The 18,221-nt window shown below is 43.7% G+C and overlaps 1 protein-coding gene across 5 annotated transcripts in view; it reads left to right on the top strand.

Annotated features, from left to right (window-relative positions):
- CLYBL (citramalyl-CoA lyase) overlaps positions 1-18,221 on the top strand; it is a 285,596-nt gene that overhangs the window by 243,951 nt on the left and 23,424 nt on the right. For 2 of the 5 annotated variants that reach the window (XM_041731040.1, XM_041731043.1), the window contains one exon: positions 8,738-9,961. In XM_041731040.1, coding sequence (XP_041586974.1) covers positions 8,738-8,833 — 96 coding nt within the window. In that variant the 3' untranslated portion in view covers positions 8,834-9,961. Of the gene's footprint in view, positions 1-8,737; positions 9,962-14,639; positions 15,550-18,221 lie in introns of those variants that run through there. The other 3 variants (XM_041731042.1, XM_041731041.1, XR_005984055.1) reach the window with 3 other exon arrangements.

Genomic DNA, 18,221 nt, shown 5'->3' with positions numbered 1-18,221 from the left:
AGGCAGAGGGAGAAGCAGGCTTCCTGTGGGGAGCCTGATGCGGGACTTGATCCCAGAACCCCAGGATCATGACCTGAGCCAAAGGCAGACGCTCAACCACTGAGCCACCCAGGTGCCCATGGCTATTGAATTTTAATTCAAAATATTGTTAAAGTACCTACCAAATTATCACTACAACATAAGTGTGAAAATAAGAAAAACATGTTCTCTATTTTCCAAGTCTTCAGAAATATTCTTTTACCCTCTTAATGGTAACATTAAAAAAGTGTTTATCTATAAACCAAAGGGTTACTGATACTCAGAAGTATATATAAGGATCAAATGTCACCTCCTTTAGTCCTTCTTAGAAATGCTTTAGGTTTTTTGAGGACTTTAGATGTCATTCACATATTTATTATTGATTTTTTCTCATTGAAAATATCTTTCAGTATTCCTAATATCATAATAATTATAGTAAAGTGGGTTCACCAATGCATACAACCACCCGCCTGGGTGGCTCAGCGGTTGAGGGTAGGCTTTTCGCTCAAGGAGTGATCCCGGGATTACAGGATCGAATCCTGCATTGGGCTCCTCTCAGGGAGCCTGCCTCTCCCTCTGCCTATGTCTCTGCCTCTCTCTGTGTGTCTCTCATGAATAAATAAATAAATAATTTTTTTAATTATAGTAAAAGCTGTTAAGTGGAAACTCAGGATGGAAGCATTTATATTTCAGTTGTTCCTGAATTCAGTCATTAAAATTACAATTTGGGGGCTCCTGGGTGGTTCAGTCAGTTGAGCATTCAACTCTTGATTTCAGCTCAAGTGATGATCTCGGGGTCATGAGATGGAGCCCTATGTAGAGCTCCCTCAACCTCAGTGTTCTGCACTGAGTCCACTTGCTCCACTTCCTCTGCTCCTCCCCTGCCACCTGTGCTTTCTCTCTCTCTCTCTCTTTCTCAAATAAATGAATAAAATCTTAAAAAATAAAATGAAATTAATTACATTTTCACATATTTGCTTATCTGCACCTTATCTGTATGTCATTTTTTTTTCAGCCTCATCCTAAGTAATATTATCTCTGAAATAGCAGTTCAGATATGGTGGTTATTTCTTGTAATGCACAAAATAAAATCTTTAAATATATAGTATTATGTAAAATAAATATATATTTTAGTTTTTTATATTTAAACATTTTTGTAACCATCTCAGATAGCACTGTCACCAGTCATACTTTGGAGTATACCAATTAGGAGGAAGAGTTTGGGATTTAGGGTGATAAGCCTTAGATTCTAGTCCTATCCTTCCCATAAGTTGCTTTTTTTTTTTTTTTTTTTTGTTTTTGTTTTTGTTTTTGTTTTTTTTTTTTTCATAAGTTGCTTTAAAAAGGTTAATCTGAACTGTAGTTTTTGCATCTGTAAAACAGAAATTGCCATGCCCTACCCCCTGCAAGTAAGAAGATGTCTTTGAAATGTTTTGTAAAATCCTAAAGTACTATTAGATGAAATCTCTTTTTTTGGTATTGGGTCTTCCTAATAAGATTGTACCTCTCCGGGGCGCCTGGGTGGCTCAGTTGGTTAAGTGTCTGCCTTGGGCTCAGGTCCTGATTTCAGGGGCCTGGGATAGAGCCCCAAGTTGGGCTCCCTGCTTGGCATAGTTGCTTCTCCCTTTGCCCCTCCCCCCACTTGTGGGCACTCTGTGTGTCAAATAAGTAAATTAAATCTTAAAAAAAAAAAGATTGTACCTCTCCGATTTTCAGTTTGGAAATAAATCTTCCAGGCCTTATTACTAAGGTCTATTGCTAACTAGAGCCTAGGCTATAGTTGCTGAGGGAATCTTCATATTTCCTCTTCAAAAGGGAATGAACATCCTTCTCCTCCCCCTGGTGCCCAAGTCAATCCATCTATGATGGTCCCACTCAGAAGCAAAGCTGAACCAGGCCAGCTCTTAGCTTGTTGGATCCCCAGACCACCCTTAGACAAGGAGATAATGCCTAGAATAAAGGAAAGGAAACAGGTGATTCACTCTCTTCCCCCTAGGGTCCAGGAAGGGAGCAAGTACTGGGTTCACCAGGGCATACAAGAACAAAGGGATTCCAGTGGGTTCCAGTCCAGCTTCATCAAGGAGAAGCTAAGTTTTGTGCCTTGCATAAGGAAAGCCAAGCAGCCAATGTATAATAGAACCAGTAATCATCCATATTAATATAGGCTAGATCAGGTTCCCTTTCCTTAGATCCTAGAGAATCCCATTCAGCCATAGATAGAGGCAGTATCTCATACTGTGTTCCTTCATTTTGCTTATCTATTGAATCATTGGTGGCCAGAGGCATGGAGGGGTCCTGCAGACACAGAAAGCCAACCCCACTGATGTGTCTCTACATGCTGCTCCCAGTATCCACTGCCTCTCTCTTGTTCCTTTGGTATCCCTGACCTTCTAAACCTGACTTTAAATGTACCTGTTCTTCAAAGCCTTTTCTGGCCAAACCACCTCCATCTTGATGGCCCTGTTTCTCTGTAGCTCCTCAGTCCTTAAATGCCACAAATATGACAGACGTGCTTGTATTTTAACTATTAAGTCACTTGCATGAGTTAACCTGACCCCAACCCAGCATCACATTTCTTAAGGTAAATCACTGTGTCCCACTGGAGGCTCAGCAAGTGTTAGCCAACTGACCAGGGAGTATTACCAGACCAGGGAAAGATCGAGTGGCATAGAAGGATGTTTGCAAATGAAGGAGAGGAGAAAAAAAAAAAAATGAAGGAGAGGAGATAGGTATGATGGATAGCATCTTCCCATATCACTCTCCCCTCAGCCACCCAACTCGAGGCCCACAAAAGAACTAAGTTTCTTGACTCCAAACTATGTTTTGAGTACTGGGTTATGGGTATTCAAAGATACATGAGACATGACCCCTTCCTCAAGAGTCTCACAACTTGGTGAGAAAGACAGCATAGTAAACAAATCATTACAATGGAGTGTGACAAGGGCTGTAATGGGAGGCTGTGTAGGGAAAGGAAGGATAGGAGCATCTGGCTGGCACAGTCAGTAAAGCATGTGACACTTTTTTTTTTTTTTAAGTAAGCTCTACACCCAATGTGGGACTTGACCTCACCATCCTGAGACTAAGAGTTGCATGCTCTAACAACTGAGCCAGCCAGGCAACCCCAGGCATGGGACTCTGGATAGCAAGATTGTAAATTCGACCCTCATATTAGGCATAGCGTTTACTTAAAAGAGAAAAAAAGGAGAGATCAGCCCTACCAGGAAAGTCTAGAAACACTTTATAGACCTGACATCTTCTGACAGTTTAAAGGATGAGGAGTTTATAGGACAGATAGGGAAAGATCCTCAGAGCAGAGAATAGAGCATATGGGAGAGGTACAGAAGAATGTAACTATGGGGGGGGGGGGGTTGTATGGGTGTGTGGGTGTGTGTGTATAGTGGGTGGACCAGCAGGGGACAAGGCTGAGAGCAGAGACAGAGTCTGGTGTCCTCATGGGAAGCCTGGGATCCCTGCTAAGGAGATTGCATTGATTTTGTAAGTCCAAAGGGAGCCAAAGCCAGGTATAAGCAAATGGATGATCCTATCCAGTGCTTTAGAAAGATTGGGATGCCTGGGTGGCTCAGCGGTTGAGTGTCTGCCTTTGGCTCAGGGCATGATCCCAGGATCTGGGATCGAGTCCCATGTCGGGTTCCTTGCAGGAAGCCTGCTTCTGCCTCTGCCTATCTCTCTCTCTCTCTCTCTCTCTCTGTCGCTCATGAATAAATAAAATCTTTAGAAAGAAAGAAAGATAACAACATGATCCCAGTTAGGGAGGTGCAACATCCCAGTAAACATCCCAGCAGTCTCTCAGTGAGACATCCCCACTGAGCTGTGGGTGCCTGCCTGGCAACCAAACTAACATCGTTGGAAAAAATGTCCTAACAAGTCATGGGGCAACCAAGGGCTACCCTGGGGCCTCTCCAAGGACTCTCGAGGGTGATAGGGTGAAAAATGGGAAAGAAAGAAGAATGAAAGTGTCCATCAGAATACCTCAGTGGAGTAATCATCCTCTTCCTTTTTGGAGTAGGGAGGAGCAGATGATTTTCTAAGGAAGAACTAATCACAGACCATGCTGGGTCTGAGAGATTTGAGCAAATAGAGGGCACAACCTAGATCTTGAAGAGAAATTTCATAAAGGCCAACGCTGACAAAAGTTTTAGGAATTCACTGGGAACTGCTGTGAGGCAAATATTTCACTGGGCTTAGAGTCATACAGGAGGAGTGTCACCCTGAAAAAGAAGGACCATGACAGCTGTACTCAAATGTTATCATTTGTTCCAACAGAGCACCACCATCACTGTCATGCCAGAGAGAACTCCCCAAGTGCTCAAAGACATTATTTGAAAAATAAAGGAGGAGGGAAAGAATTAAATCCATTTGTGTTTCTAGTAAATTACTCTTTTAGTACTCTAGAGAAAAAAATTCTCAAGTATTAAGTGCCAAAAATGCAAAATATATGAATATTTCCTATAGATGATTCCTTTTGTCATCACCACCACTATCATCTGTACTTTTGCTATCAAACTGTAAGTCCAATTCACCCCTATGAAGAACTTCTGAGTCTGGCAAAATTCAGGTTATCTCAGTGCTTGTTTTACCAATGGGCAATAACTACATTGTTAGAGAAACTATAACCCAAGTGTAATTCTTTTCTTTGCTATACAGATAACATGTATGCTAAGAGGATATTGCCCTTCACTTCCAGGAATTTGAGACCCTAAACATGTGTATAGTGAAGTGTGCCAAAGTGATTGACCAATGATTTACTACAACAAATAACTCAATAGGTAATTCTGGAATAAAACCCCATTGCTCCGTGGCAGCTCTAGCCAGGAATGCATGATATGTACTAGGTACACAGTATCATATCCATGTGAACAGGGCAAACGATCCTGAGTAGACAAGGGCAGTCCTTTCAGACCCTCAGATCTCTCTGTGCTCATCACACTGGGCTTTTTTCTAATTCTTGTTGCATTTTATGGCACCTGCTTCTTTTCCAGCACATTGCTCCTTGAGGGCAAGGATCAGGTCATATCCATATCAAAGGGAGCCTAACTATTTCTAACCAGAGGAGCTAACACACGGAACTTTTCCAACTTGAATATTGGCTTTAGAATCATGAGATGATTCCTGACAACCCTCCACCCCCAACCTTCTGCATCAGATCCTGTAGGATGGGACTGTATGTGCATTTTAACAAGCCACGTCCCCTACCATCCCCCTTAGATGATTCTGATCCGGTTGAGAACATTTCTCAGTCTGTGAGCCTACAGTGTAAGCCTGGAGCACACTCTAGATCAGCTAGAGCTAGGTTTCATCCCAGTTCTGTACTCAGTAGCTACAGGGCAGACATATAGAAGTTTCTTAAGCCCAGCCCCCTCAGTTATAAAATGGGGATATATGTACAAATTAGATACACAATAAGAATGATGGCTGCCAGGGGCTTCTGGAGAGGGGATGTGGAGTAACTTGTTTCATGGGTACAGGGTTTCAGCTCTGCAGGATGAAAAATTTCTGGAGATCTTTTGTACTAACATTACTAAGATGTACATTTAAAAATAGTTAAGGTGATAAATTTTATGTGTTTTTGCCACAATTAAAAAGAATTTTTTAAAGAAAATTTTAATGGGGTTGCATAATAGCATGTACCTCGCACTGTTGTTATGAGCGTTACATGAAATAAAGTATGTCAAGTATCTGGCGCAGTCCCTGATCTAGCAACTGCTCAAAAAATTACAGTTATTATTATTGTCATGGTTCTGGTTGTTAAGGTAGTTAACTATGAATAAGTTACTATTTAAAGGCATTTTAAACCAAATTATAGACTGAATCTTCAAGCTGATGGAGGTTCTCTATACTTTTTGAAATGGTAAGCCAATTTTTCAGGAAAGCATTGGGCTGTAAAATGGAAATTTATTGGGACACCTGGGTGGCTCAGTGGTTGAGCTTCTGCCTTTGGCTCAGGGCGTGGTTCCGGTGTCCCCCTATCGAGTCTCATGTCGGGCTTCCCTCTAGGAGCGTGCTTCTCCCTCTGCCTATGTCTCTGCCTCTCTTTCTGTGTCTCTCATGAATAAATAAATAAAATCTTTTTAAAAATGGAAACTTATTTCTAATCATTAATTAAGGACTGTTTCAATCTCTCCCCACAAATTCAAGTAACTTTTGACAAACTGCATTTTTCCAAATCCTCAGCAACAGACCCATTCACATTTCACATGTAGATCCTTATGTTTAAAAACCCAACCAGGGATCCCTGGGTGGCGCAGCGGTTTGGCGCCTGCCTTTGGCCCAGGGCGCGATCCTGGAGACCCGGGATCGAGTCCCACATCAGGCTCCCGGTGCATGGAGCCTGCTTCTCCCTCTGCCTGTGTCTCTGCGCCTCTCTCTCTCTCTCTCTGTGACTATCATAAATAAATTTAAAAAAAAATTAAAAAAAAAAAACCAACCATATTACAGGTCGATATGTGAAAGCAGGAGTATTAGGCAGTTGAATTCCTAACACTAAGATCCTCAATTGCAGAGATGGAGACAAAAATGTTGAATTTTGTTTTTGCAGCTTAAGCTTAATGAAGGAGGCCAAGCAAAATCTGCTACTGTAAAAGAAAGAAATGATCTTCATGAAATATTTTCCATCTTTGATGTGCACGTGGAACCCAAAGCAGATTTGGGAAACATGGCATAAACCCAAGGCCGTAATTTTGATTGTGCATCGTTTTGATTTTGTGTGCACCTATTCTAATTTCGTCTCTCCAGCCTATTATTTAAACCTTAGCAGGACAGATGTGCTGTTTTACAGGGGCATAATCCACTTGGTGGGTGGATAACCAAGAGGCCTTTGGTCTTCATCATTTACTCCAATAAGAAAACTAGACTATTGCCTTGTAAAACAGCGTGAGTCCCACACCCTGATTTCACACGCTATGCTAACCCATGGAATATCCTTGGAACTTCTCTAACTGAATTCATAAAATTCATCATGGTCACAGAGATCACCAAAATTTGCTCTAGGCTAAATGAAATTAGGCAAAAGTCAATCTAGAGATATAAATAGTAAAAATGAGAGGGTTGGAAAATGAATTCAGGTATAGGATGTTAGGCCAGCACAGGTGCTCTTATGAATCAGATATATCATTGTAAGGCTGAGTACTCCTGGTACTCTAATCCCAGTGGCTTTTAAATCTCTTAATTGAAAAATAAATTCCAAAGTCATTGCTAAGGATTCCCTGCCACTTTTAAAAATCTCCATTCTATGTGTAACTCTTGTAATTGTGGGAGGTAAGGGTTTTCAGAAAGACCAGGAGACCCATCCCAGAACTTTTGAGTGATGACGATATAGACTGTCAAGAGGTGATACTTGTGAAATCAGAAATGGACGGCAGTGTATGCAGATGGACCACCAGCAAGGATTATGATTGCTCCCACCCACCATTATCCTTGCCACGTGTTACATGGAAGGAAGGAGAAATATGAAGAGCTGTGATTGTAAACAGCAAGAAGGAGTGATTAAAAGAATGTAAATAACCAGACATTAACTTCAGATTCTGGGCATACTCTATCATAAAAAAAAAAAAAAAAACATTAAAAAAAAAAAGAAAAAAAAGGGACCCCTGGGTGGCGCAGCGGTTTGGCGCCTGCCTTTGGCCCAGGGCGCGATCCTGGAGACCCGGGATCAAATCCCACGTCGGGCTTCCGGTGCATGGAGCCTGATTCTCCCTCTGCCTGTGTCTCTGCCTGTCTCTCTCTCTCTCTCTGTGACTATCATAAAAAAAAAAAAAAACATTAAAAAAAAAAAAAAAACCAGATTCTGGGCATACTGCCTTCTGTCCAATTAATTTTTCTTTTTCTGATGCAGTAAAGACATTACCTTGTTACCTTAATATAGGAGTCTCTGATCAAGGCTTGAGGGTCTGATACCCAAGTGTTAGCTCCAGCTCTAACTTTTCCTAGTCACGTGATCTTGGAAAAATCACAACTACTCTAGGACTCAGATTCCTCATCTAGAACAGAACTTAGATCACATGACACATTCAATTTGGTATTTGCAGAAATTGAAAAGAAAATATATCTGTAAAATGGTGATAAACCAGGAGATCTCAGAAATTCTTTCCAGACTCACCATTCAACAGACCTGTGACTTCTTTTTTATAGGCTCATGTCCCTTGTCATTCTAGTCCTCTTCAGCACTTCTGTATCACCAGAGGGATCCCTTTTTATTTTTATTTTTATTGAGTACAATCCTACCTTACATTTTCTTATCGCATGATAGTGTTACCCCTCAATTATGTTACAAGAAGGAAGCATTTGCCATTAACCTGATCATAGAGCTATTTTTTCAAACAACAGTTGGTTACCAGAGCATATTACTATTTTTAAAGTTCTGTGTAATATTTTGAAAGCTATATAAGGAAGTATTTGCATTTTCCTTCCATAGTTGTGTTCTGCTTGATTTCAAGAGTTAAATGAACAGTTTCAAATACGTTGTGTATGATGCTTTTCCCCTTCATTAAAATGCTGGAGGGTTGGGGGTTTTTTTCCCCTTTTGAGGAGGAAAAAAGAAATCTTACCCCTGTAATTTACTTTGGTTTTCTCAAAAGTTGGGTAGGGAAGTCAATATAATTCAGGTAGAATCTAAAGTGTTTTTGTTGTACAAGTGTGCACAGAAAGGAAGCCTATAATTTCTGAACATTCTTTTAGGAAGTTTGTATTCTCTGTTTTCCAGGGAGCCTTTACTTTCCGAGGGAGTATGATCGACATGCCATTACTGAAGCAAGCCCAGAACATTGTTACGCTTGCCACATCCATCAAGGAAAAATGATCTGTTAAATGAAACTCTCATCAGGTGGGCTGAACATATACAGTGGGTTTCTTAAAGACAAACCATAATACTCAAGGCAACTTGTTAGTATGCCAGATCGGAACCTTTTTCCCATTTACAGTTCATGTTAATCCAATTTTTTTTGTTATCTCACTGGCCAGTTATTCCTTTAAAAATGAACTTCCTTCTTTTTGATTCCAAGCTTATGATTTTACTGCTCATTAATGTGTTACAAATATGCACTTAATGATTTCACAGGGAGATAAAATAGTGAAGAGAGATGGGCTGAGGGGCTGTTAGGACTTTAATGAAACAGATCTTTCCCGAATATTTCTCCCTTCACATTTCTCACATTAGATGTTTCCCACATTGTTCTACTCCACACTGTAAATAATTTTAAGGCCAATCTTTAAAAATGGTAGTTAAGTGAAGGGGTTGTGTTTATTTCACTAGAAATCTGATAAAACGAGAGATGGCATAGAAAGTTATCATTTTTGTTCATACAGATGGCTTCTAAAAATAAATCTTCAAAACTGATTACTTTTAACCTCCACCTCCCAAAATGAAACATCCCTACATTTGAACTGCTAGGTGAGAACTATGAAAGCCCTCATCCTGGGTGAAGGCTTTGGGTCAACAGATACCAGCAATTTAAAAAAAAAAAAAATGTGCAGAAACACAAGACCATCCATTCTCTCCCTTAATTTCCCCATTTAACTGTTTGCCATTGAGGCCACTTCCCCCCTGTAAATGTATGGCCAGGACAGGGCCCCCTCAGCAATAAACTTGTAGACTCTAAGAAGACACAATGCAGCAGAGCTGGTGCATATGGTCCCCTGCGAGATTTGCATCACATTAGAGATGCTGCTGCAGGTCATATGGGCGGTATGGTTAACGGGCTTAGTAAAGCTGTTTTGAAGAGGTTAACCCAGCTTGTAGTAAGGGTAAATAAACATAACAACCAGCCATTCTTCCCTATTCAGCATGTGCTCTTATACTGAAGGCTAAAGGGTATTGAAGCTGGGAAGGATCAACTTGTGTTTGCCAGAGGACGCCAATGAAATTTGAAACACCAACAATCAGAGATTTTGTTTCTGCTCCTCATTAAATCATGAGCTTTTGTGTTGAGACTCTGGATGACTGTTCTTTAAGAAATTAACAGAATGGGAAGTTTTAAACTCTACACCAACCTTTTCATGACCTACACAGCAGCAAAGCTGCTACTCTTAGACAAACACTGCAGGGAAGGCTGTTCTGTTTATTTAAATTTGTAAATAGAAAACAGTTGTTTTTTTATTTTCATTTTTCACCTCCTCCTATACCCTTGTTGTTTATTTCCTCCATGGCCCCTACTGTACAACCCATTCAGGGGTCCACTTTGTCCCTGCCTCTTCCAGTTCCTACAGGAAGCCTAGAGGGAAGTAGAGTTGAAGGTTATATACAAGGAAGGGCGCCATGGAACCCAAGCAGAGTGGGAGAGGCCCACACACCGTCCTGCAACACCCACGCATGCAGTGCACTGAAGAAAAGGGATGATTCATTTCTAACTGGCATCCGGAAGGAACTGAATCTAGGCAGAAAGAAAAGGGATGATTCATTTCTAACTGGCATCCGGAAGGAACTGGATCTAGGCAGGAAAGTTTTTTTTGGGGGGTGGGGGTGGGGAACACATTCTTGAAACACCAACTAATAATGCCAAACTTGGGATCTGAGGAGACTGGGATGGGACATGCTAAGCTGGGGTCCTAGGCTGCCTTGGGCAGTGGGTCTCCTTTCTTCTGTACACCCCTCTCTCCAGCCCCTCATGAGAGCATTGTCACCCTTCACCTAGGTCATCCTGTGCTGCCATTGAGTTAGCTGTAAAGGAAGGTAGGTGCTCGCTCCATCCTCACAAGGAGCTGCCAGCAGGAGGAGGATGACACCTTAGCCAAAGTGGGAGAAAACTGGCCTCCAGCCATTTGGGGCAGCGGTCAGCAGCTACAGGAGAAGCAGCACCCACCACCACCACCACTCTTGCAGCTATGCCAGTGTGGGGTGGCAGCCATGTGTGTACCAGGGTAGTTCAGGATCATAGACCTGGTTCAGACCCCTTTACTCAGAGCACAGAGATACAGGAGGACTCCGCAGAAGGCAGAAGGCAAAGGGAGGCCTCCTCTCATCCTGACCTGTCCCATATACACACCTCCTCCTCACCTGTAGAACTAACCCATGCAGGACCTGTCTTAAACAAAAGAAGAAAATGAAAGCCTTCCTTCATACTTCCCTACAGGCAGCCCCCACTTCAACCCAACTGCCCTTCCTATCCTTGTATGTTGGTGCAGATAACCAGTTGAGGATTTGACAGGATGAAAGCCCAGACATTATACTCTCTACCCCAGTTACACAGGAAACCCCCTAACCGTACATGTGAACGTCCTCAGGCCAAGGGCCCACTGAGAGCTAAGCCCTCCCTCTGAGGGCACCTCAGATTCTGGGGTGAAGGCATTGGGACCTCAGGAAAAACAGACCCCTCAGCACTGTCTCTGGGTGCTGAGAGCCTGGATGTGGCTAGGACTCCCCACCCCCATTACCAACAGACCCGTGGGTTCCTAGACACCTTACAATGTGGGACTGACTGGTCACCACACCCTTTGATCTGACACCTAAATGTCGCATTTATCTTCTTTCTCACAACCCAGTGTTCCCAATTATGGTAATATCATGAGACGAAGACCCACTAGAGCCAAAAATGCGGACCAACATCGTACTCTGAGCAAAAACCCTAAGGAGGGCCCCAAAAGAGGGTTTAGTTAGAGTCAGAGATCCTGGGGAATTCCTCCAGCTAGCAATGGCCTACAAGAGGAGGAACTTGCAGCAATCTGATTAATTAAAAACCATACCTGTTTATATTTTGTGTAGCTCATCACAAGCTGCTTTGCCATATCACCCCCTTGTTATTAATTCTTGGGGGCTAAATTATGGGTAACACTATTAAAACATTATCAGAACTAATGAGAAACAATTACTTAGAAAATGAGCCAGGACAAGATTGAGTTGAGAACATCACTGGTGATCACTGTAGATTAGTTTAATAAATCATCAGGTGCAGGGCAGGGCTGACTCTATGTATGCAAAGCCCTGTCACGGGAAAATGAAATTGAGATTTTTTTTGCATAATTTTTTCATTAATCTCAATAGGACCCGTGTGGTGTAGATTGTTTTATTCCCCTAATACCTTGCCTGAGGGGGGGTGCCCAATAATGTCTTCATTGTTTTACTGAGATCTTAATGACAATCTGTGACAACCTCATTTTAATGTATAGAGGATTATATCAATACAATCATGTTTTATTGAAATGGTGCAGGGGAAAGTCCAGCGGAGTCAGGCACTGTCTGTGAGCACAGGTTGGGAATTTCTCGGGCATCTGGGTGCAATTCCCTTCAGATTTCCAAGTATTGAACCGTGCGCGGGCTGCCCTTAGGTCCTCTCCTCCAGGGACAGGCTGGGAAAAGCTTCCTCAAGACTTCACCACATCCTCTTTGAATTTAAAAGTAGCTCGTAGCTTGCCATGTATTGCTGGGCACATGGAATAGACCATGTAGGTGGTTGGTTGTTTTTTTGTTTGTTTTTTTTTTCCTTTTCTAAAATATACCTGTTACGATCATTAACACATGAACCCCTAATAGTTCTGCGTGAGTTTGGGAAACTGACCTTACACTGGAGACGTTATATTTTCTAAGGACGTCTTAAGAGGATAAAGAGGAGTACGTGGCTTTTTAATTTGAAGGACATTCTGGTTTTAAGGTTTGCATTCATCTTGGAAGGGTAAATGTCCGTTTTGGTTTTTATTTGTACCTCTAGTCCTTGGAAGGCAATTGATGGTACAAAACAGGTTATAAGATTACCAGCAGGATCTTGTGCATATTAATGCGGGCGAGGGGCACCAAACCGGTGGGTCACTGAAGAGTTTGTGCCCCAGGCTCGGGGACACTGCATTGTAATTGAGGGGAAAGTGGAGGAAAGTCATTAGCAGAGCTCAGCATTTAAATGTTAAAACTTTAATCTTCCTTTCCGCGCTTTATTTTAAATCGGGGGCGGGGGCTAACCGAGCGAACAAAATGGCAAATAATTAACTTTAAAATACCTAACTTAGTACCTGAAAAGCTTGCGCCGTGGTACTGGGCAGCTCTTTGCTCTCCTGTGACGGGCGATTGTGGCTGTTGGTCGTGGTATTTGTTTACATTCCAGCAATTATTTGGCAGCATATTTCTTTCCGAATCGGTAAGAATTGCCAACGACATAAAGAAAGTGATGGGTGGGAAGGAACCAAAAGCGTCGTTAGCGCCTTTTGCGGTGGTTTGCTGTCGAGCCGACCCCGTTCCAGCTAAGCGGTCTGAAGCCTGCAGAATTTTTTTATTTTAAAAAAAAATTGTTTACAAGTCTTGTAAAAGACGAGATGTGTCGCTCTCGCCCTTCCTTTTTTTTTTTTTTTTTTTTGAATTTTGTTCGTAAGCCAACGGCTCGGCGTGCCCCGTTGCTGCTGCTCCCGACAGAAGGGCTCGGCGAGCCCGGGCCGCGCGCCCCGTCGGAAGGACGTGCGCCCCCGGCCCGGCGCAAGGCCGCGTCCCCGCCGCTCCCCGAGGACGCAGGGCGGCCGGCGGCGCAAGGGGGCCCCGGGGCGCGGAGCCCGGCGGCCCCCGAGGCACCGCGCGCCGTCCCTACCCCGGGGGCGGCCGGGGCCGGGAGAGCCCGGTGGGCCAGGGCCGCGGACCCGCGGGCCCCCGGAGCCCGCGAGCCTGTCGCGCAGCCCGGCTGTAATGGTGGCAGATCAAAGGCTGCCCCGTGTCCCCGCGGAGCCCGGGACAATCCCGCGCCTTTGTGAGCTGTTGCTAGGAGCTCGGGAAACTAAGGGAAAGTGTCAGGAGCATGTTAATCAGACTCGTTACAGTGTAACAATAACGTCTCTCTCGGGTCTCCCAGGCCCCCAGCACCCCTGGCGCACCCTGCGCGCAGGCCCGACACCTGCGCGGGGCCCTCGCGCCCGCCCTGGGGACCCGCCGGCCCCTAGGTCCCTCCGGCACTGGCAGCGCGCAAGGCCCAGCCCTGGGGACCCTGCAAGCGCCCGGCGCGCCCCCTGGGCCCAGATCGCCTTGACCAGAGCCCCGCGCGCCCTTGCGCCCTTCGGCTGCCGGGCTCAGATCTGGATCCCGGGCGGGAGGGACCTTCGGAGGAATCGGATCCCACCCCCCACCCCCCGCACTCAGTCACTGGGCTGGATTTCCCACGATATTCAAACACCGTATTAGAATCAAGAGAAAAACGAGCATTCCATTTTAGATTGGTTTTTGGTTGAGTTTCTTCAAAAGACTCAAAAACCAACTTTGCCAATCTCCCTCTGAAATCCATAGAGGATAGATACTATGAGTGATAATCCCGAGTTTAAAAACAAAACTTTTCTGAAAGTAAAGATTCCTCTGCACTTTTTTGAGAGAATCCTTTCATTCATTCGTTTATTCATTCAACAAACATCTGTTGAGCCTGACCCGGTGCCAAACAGCTAGCTTGTATGAAAGTCATAGGACTGGTTCCGGATGCACTTTTCTTTCAAAATTAAAATGCTCTTGTGTGAAGTCAAAGGAAGAGCAAAGGCGTAAAATAATGTCAAATGCGGAAACAAAAAGTGCCATGACTACAGTAGTGATAGTAACAAGAGAGGTGCGGATTAAGAATTTAAAACATTTGAAAAACTATACACCATATGCTTGGAAAACCAGCCACTTCTTTCATCTGTTTTATCTCCTTCTGCCCTCCTCTTTTGGTCTCTAGATGCTCGGCCAGGCTGCAGTCCTGAAGCTGGGAGTCCTGCCTGAAGTCTGAAGAGTGAAGTCAGTTTGTAAACAGCCAGTCAGACTTACAGAACAAACACTCGATCTCATCCCATTCTCCCCTTGACTTTACACAGGGAATTGGAAAGCCGTGCTCAGGTTTAGGATAGAATTTGACCAACTGGAGGTGCCTTCCTCCAGTATGGGCTCTTGTTCAGGAACCAAGGAAGTTCCCTTGGTTTAAATGCTGAACCCTAAGTCAAAGACAAAGCTTTCTATTTATCAGAAAGGATAGAAAACGCACCCTCGGATCACCTGTGCCTATCGACCAAGGGAATCCTGTAACTATCTTAGACTTCTACGTTGGTCAAAATCAATTTCTCACACTGTGTGTGCAACATGTAAACATCTAGAAAACTGGTCCCAGAGATTAGTCTAAGCCCTGGAAGGAATTTTTAAGATTCCCTTTATTACATGTTATAAGAGAGTTGATATACTGAAAACTCAAATCTTGTGAAAAACAAAAAGGGACCAAACACCACCTACATTTTGTGATGTTAAAACGTCTAGCTAAAGGGAGATATTCAGTGACAAGAAACTGGATTTTTTTGGTCTACACAATGCCAGATAGCTTGTCTGGCTGGGTTCTGCTTTGTTTTTAAACAATGCACAAATTGCCTTAGTTATTCAGACACAGAAAATAATCAAGAGAAAAATGAACATTCCATTTCAGATAGCCTTGTGGTGGAGAGTTTCTTCAGAACACTACACACTCTAGGCTTGTGGCTTTTTTTTTTTTTTTTTAATTGGCTCTTTTGAGGTCCATGGAAGGAAGAACATAAAAACTAACATGAATTTCTGGCTTAGATTCTCTGGGAAAACTGTCTTAATAACCTGAGCACCCAAACGAGGAAAGGTTTCCTCCAGCGGATTTCCAGGGATTGGAATTCATGCAGCAACTTCTGGGGAGCTCTGTGAGACCTCTCCCAATCTGGCTGGAGGGAGCTCCCATTGCTGGGAGCTCCACCAGCATTTCCACACTAGTGCCGCATCACCTCTGTCAAGGGGCCCTGGTCTTCAACTTGCTGCAGCTACTGACCCTCTTTTGCAAAGCCTGTGCATAAGCTGCAACCTCTTCCTCTCTGGCACACCCAAAAAACTCCTAAAGTTCTTCCAGACATTCCTTGAAGGTCACAGTCTGTGAGGTCTCCCCAGCTCCCCACAGACGACTTGCTGTCCCTCCCCCAGTCCTTCTGTTGCACTGGATCAGATGGCTGCTGTAGTACTTGTTGTGTGTGTGTCCCCCACCCCTCAAAGAAGAGTGTGGATGCCCTGAATACTGGACATTGCCATGCGTCTCTACGTCCCCTTCCTGCTCATCTCTCACCCCCAGCAAGAGTTTGCGACAAGTGCATTCATTCAAATTAGGAACAGTTTTTCCTCGATCAGACACTTAGGTTCTAATCCTGGCTTTCTGATGACCAGGTTGTGTTACATTTAGAGAGAATAAATGAGTATCAGTTTCTTCAGCTAGAATAATAATACCTAACTCAAAGAGTTGCTATGAGGAGGCAGTGGGCACCGAAATGCACCTCCGGGGTCCCCCTTCCACCACTCCCACTCGCTGGCTCGGCCAGCCAGGGACAGTGAGGTAAGCAGACAGCCTCCAGTTGTCAGCTCCTCCTCCTTCAGCATCTGCCTCAGATGCAGACAGCTGACCAGGGTCTCAACCTTCTCATGTCAGCCTGCATCCGGTGATGTGTAGATTTTACCACGATTTAAAAAAAGAATCTTTAAAAAAGAATGAATGTCAAATAAAAACAAACAAATGAATAAATATAGTACTTTTTGAAAAGTACTAACACCACGATTGGTGCACAGCAGGCATTTAGAAAGGTCAAATAATTTCCATCCCAGTGCTGAACCTGTGCTGTAGTCCAGAATGGGAAACACCCCCAGCAGCAAACTGGCTGGAAAATGAATTTCTATTAAGTGAACCCCATTTTCTCATTTACTTTTATTGGCAGGTGAAGGATATGTTCTCACAGGACAACATATTGGTGGGACCAATCCCAGGACATGCTGGGCATGGCAGCACACTCCCAATAGCCACACACATTCTAGGGGAGCGTTGTGGCTCTTTTGTTGTTGTTGTTGTTGTTGTTATTGTTGTTGTTCAGAACTTTCTAGTCCCATTCCCAGACTATGGAAATTTCTCCCGCTATAGAGCTATTCTGACTACCAATTCATGTTTTCATTCTGTCCAAACACCCTGATTTTGGAAGCTCCCAAAGATTATACAGTACCGATTCCTGGCTGAAGGGGGCTCCATTCACACAGAAAAAAAAAATGGAGTTGTGCAAATACTGGCCCTTCTAGCGGACTTGCTCAAGGTCACACAGCTGGCAAAACCAAGAAGACTATGACTAATGTCTCAAAATTAAACCATTAAACCACATAGCTCCACACCCAAGAACTCCTCTCCTAAAACCAGATTTCTGGTTTTACATTAAATTCCCCACTAAGGAAGCTCCAAATAAGTTTTTTGAAACAATGAGAAAAATAGCTGAAACCTCTTTTTCATTTTTTTTTTTAATGTGGGCTCCACACCCAACATGGGGCTTAAACTCACAACCCCAAGATCAAGAATCAACGGTCCAAAAAAAAAAAAAAAAGAATCAACGGTCCACTGAGCCAGCCAGTGGCCCCTGAATCATCTTTTTCAATAACTCCCTCCCTCAGACACAGGGTCTGGCCTAGCAGAGATATTTGAGCTCATAACAACTGAAACAACTAGTCCTCAAACGCAGTCAGGAAGCTCCATCACCAGGTAAACGCCATCCTGATGGCCCCTGGCTCCTGTAGGCCTGGATCACCTCCTAGGTTAAATATTTCCCATGCCTGCCCACTGAGGTCTGGTCTGAATGGCTAGAGAATGTCTTGGGTGGTCTAAAGAAAGGAATACCAGTGGAGGGATGAAGGAGCAGTCTGAAGGCCTCCAGGACAGAGCTATGTAAGCTCTCTGGGATTCCCCTTGGCTCCAGCCTCCCTGCTCCCTCCATGGCCTTCTTTCTCTGTCTCCTCTCTCATCCCTGTGCCTACTGTTGGCCTGTGTCCACTCCCACTCCCCTCTTCCTTAGAGTCTCCCTTTCCTTCCTCCCCTTGCAATTCCAGATGCAAAACCAACAAATGTAGGAAAGAAAATGAAATGGGGTAAAAAAAAAAGTTTTTTTTCTAATTCTGTGTCCACATTTTGGAAGTAAATCTAGCATCTTAAATTGTGGGCAGGAGGCTCCATAGTCCTTCATTTACTATGAACTTGGCACAGTAAGTTTATTAGCCCATCTTACTGCAGAGAACCCGAGTGCAGAGGACAGCTAATATTGTACTTTGGGAACCAAAGTAGAAATGCCAGTGAGGCTGCTAATTATTCAGTAAATTAAATATCGCTGCCAAAACTGCTATTCCTAATATCCTGCATTTGATCATGTGGTCTTAATGCAAAGGCAACATTCAGATTCTATTTATGCGATAAAGATGAGGATCCTGCAAATTGATTACTGGTTCTTTATGTTTTAATAGA

Source organism: Vulpes lagopus, chromosome 16 (assembly GCF_018345385.1).
Source record: "Vulpes lagopus strain Blue_001 chromosome 16, ASM1834538v1, whole genome shotgun sequence".
NCBI classification, from domain to species: Eukaryota; Metazoa; Chordata; class Mammalia; order Carnivora; family Canidae; genus Vulpes; species Vulpes lagopus.
The sequence above is the reverse complement of the archived record's forward strand: the minus strand, read 5'-3'. Positions and strand labels throughout refer to the sequence as shown.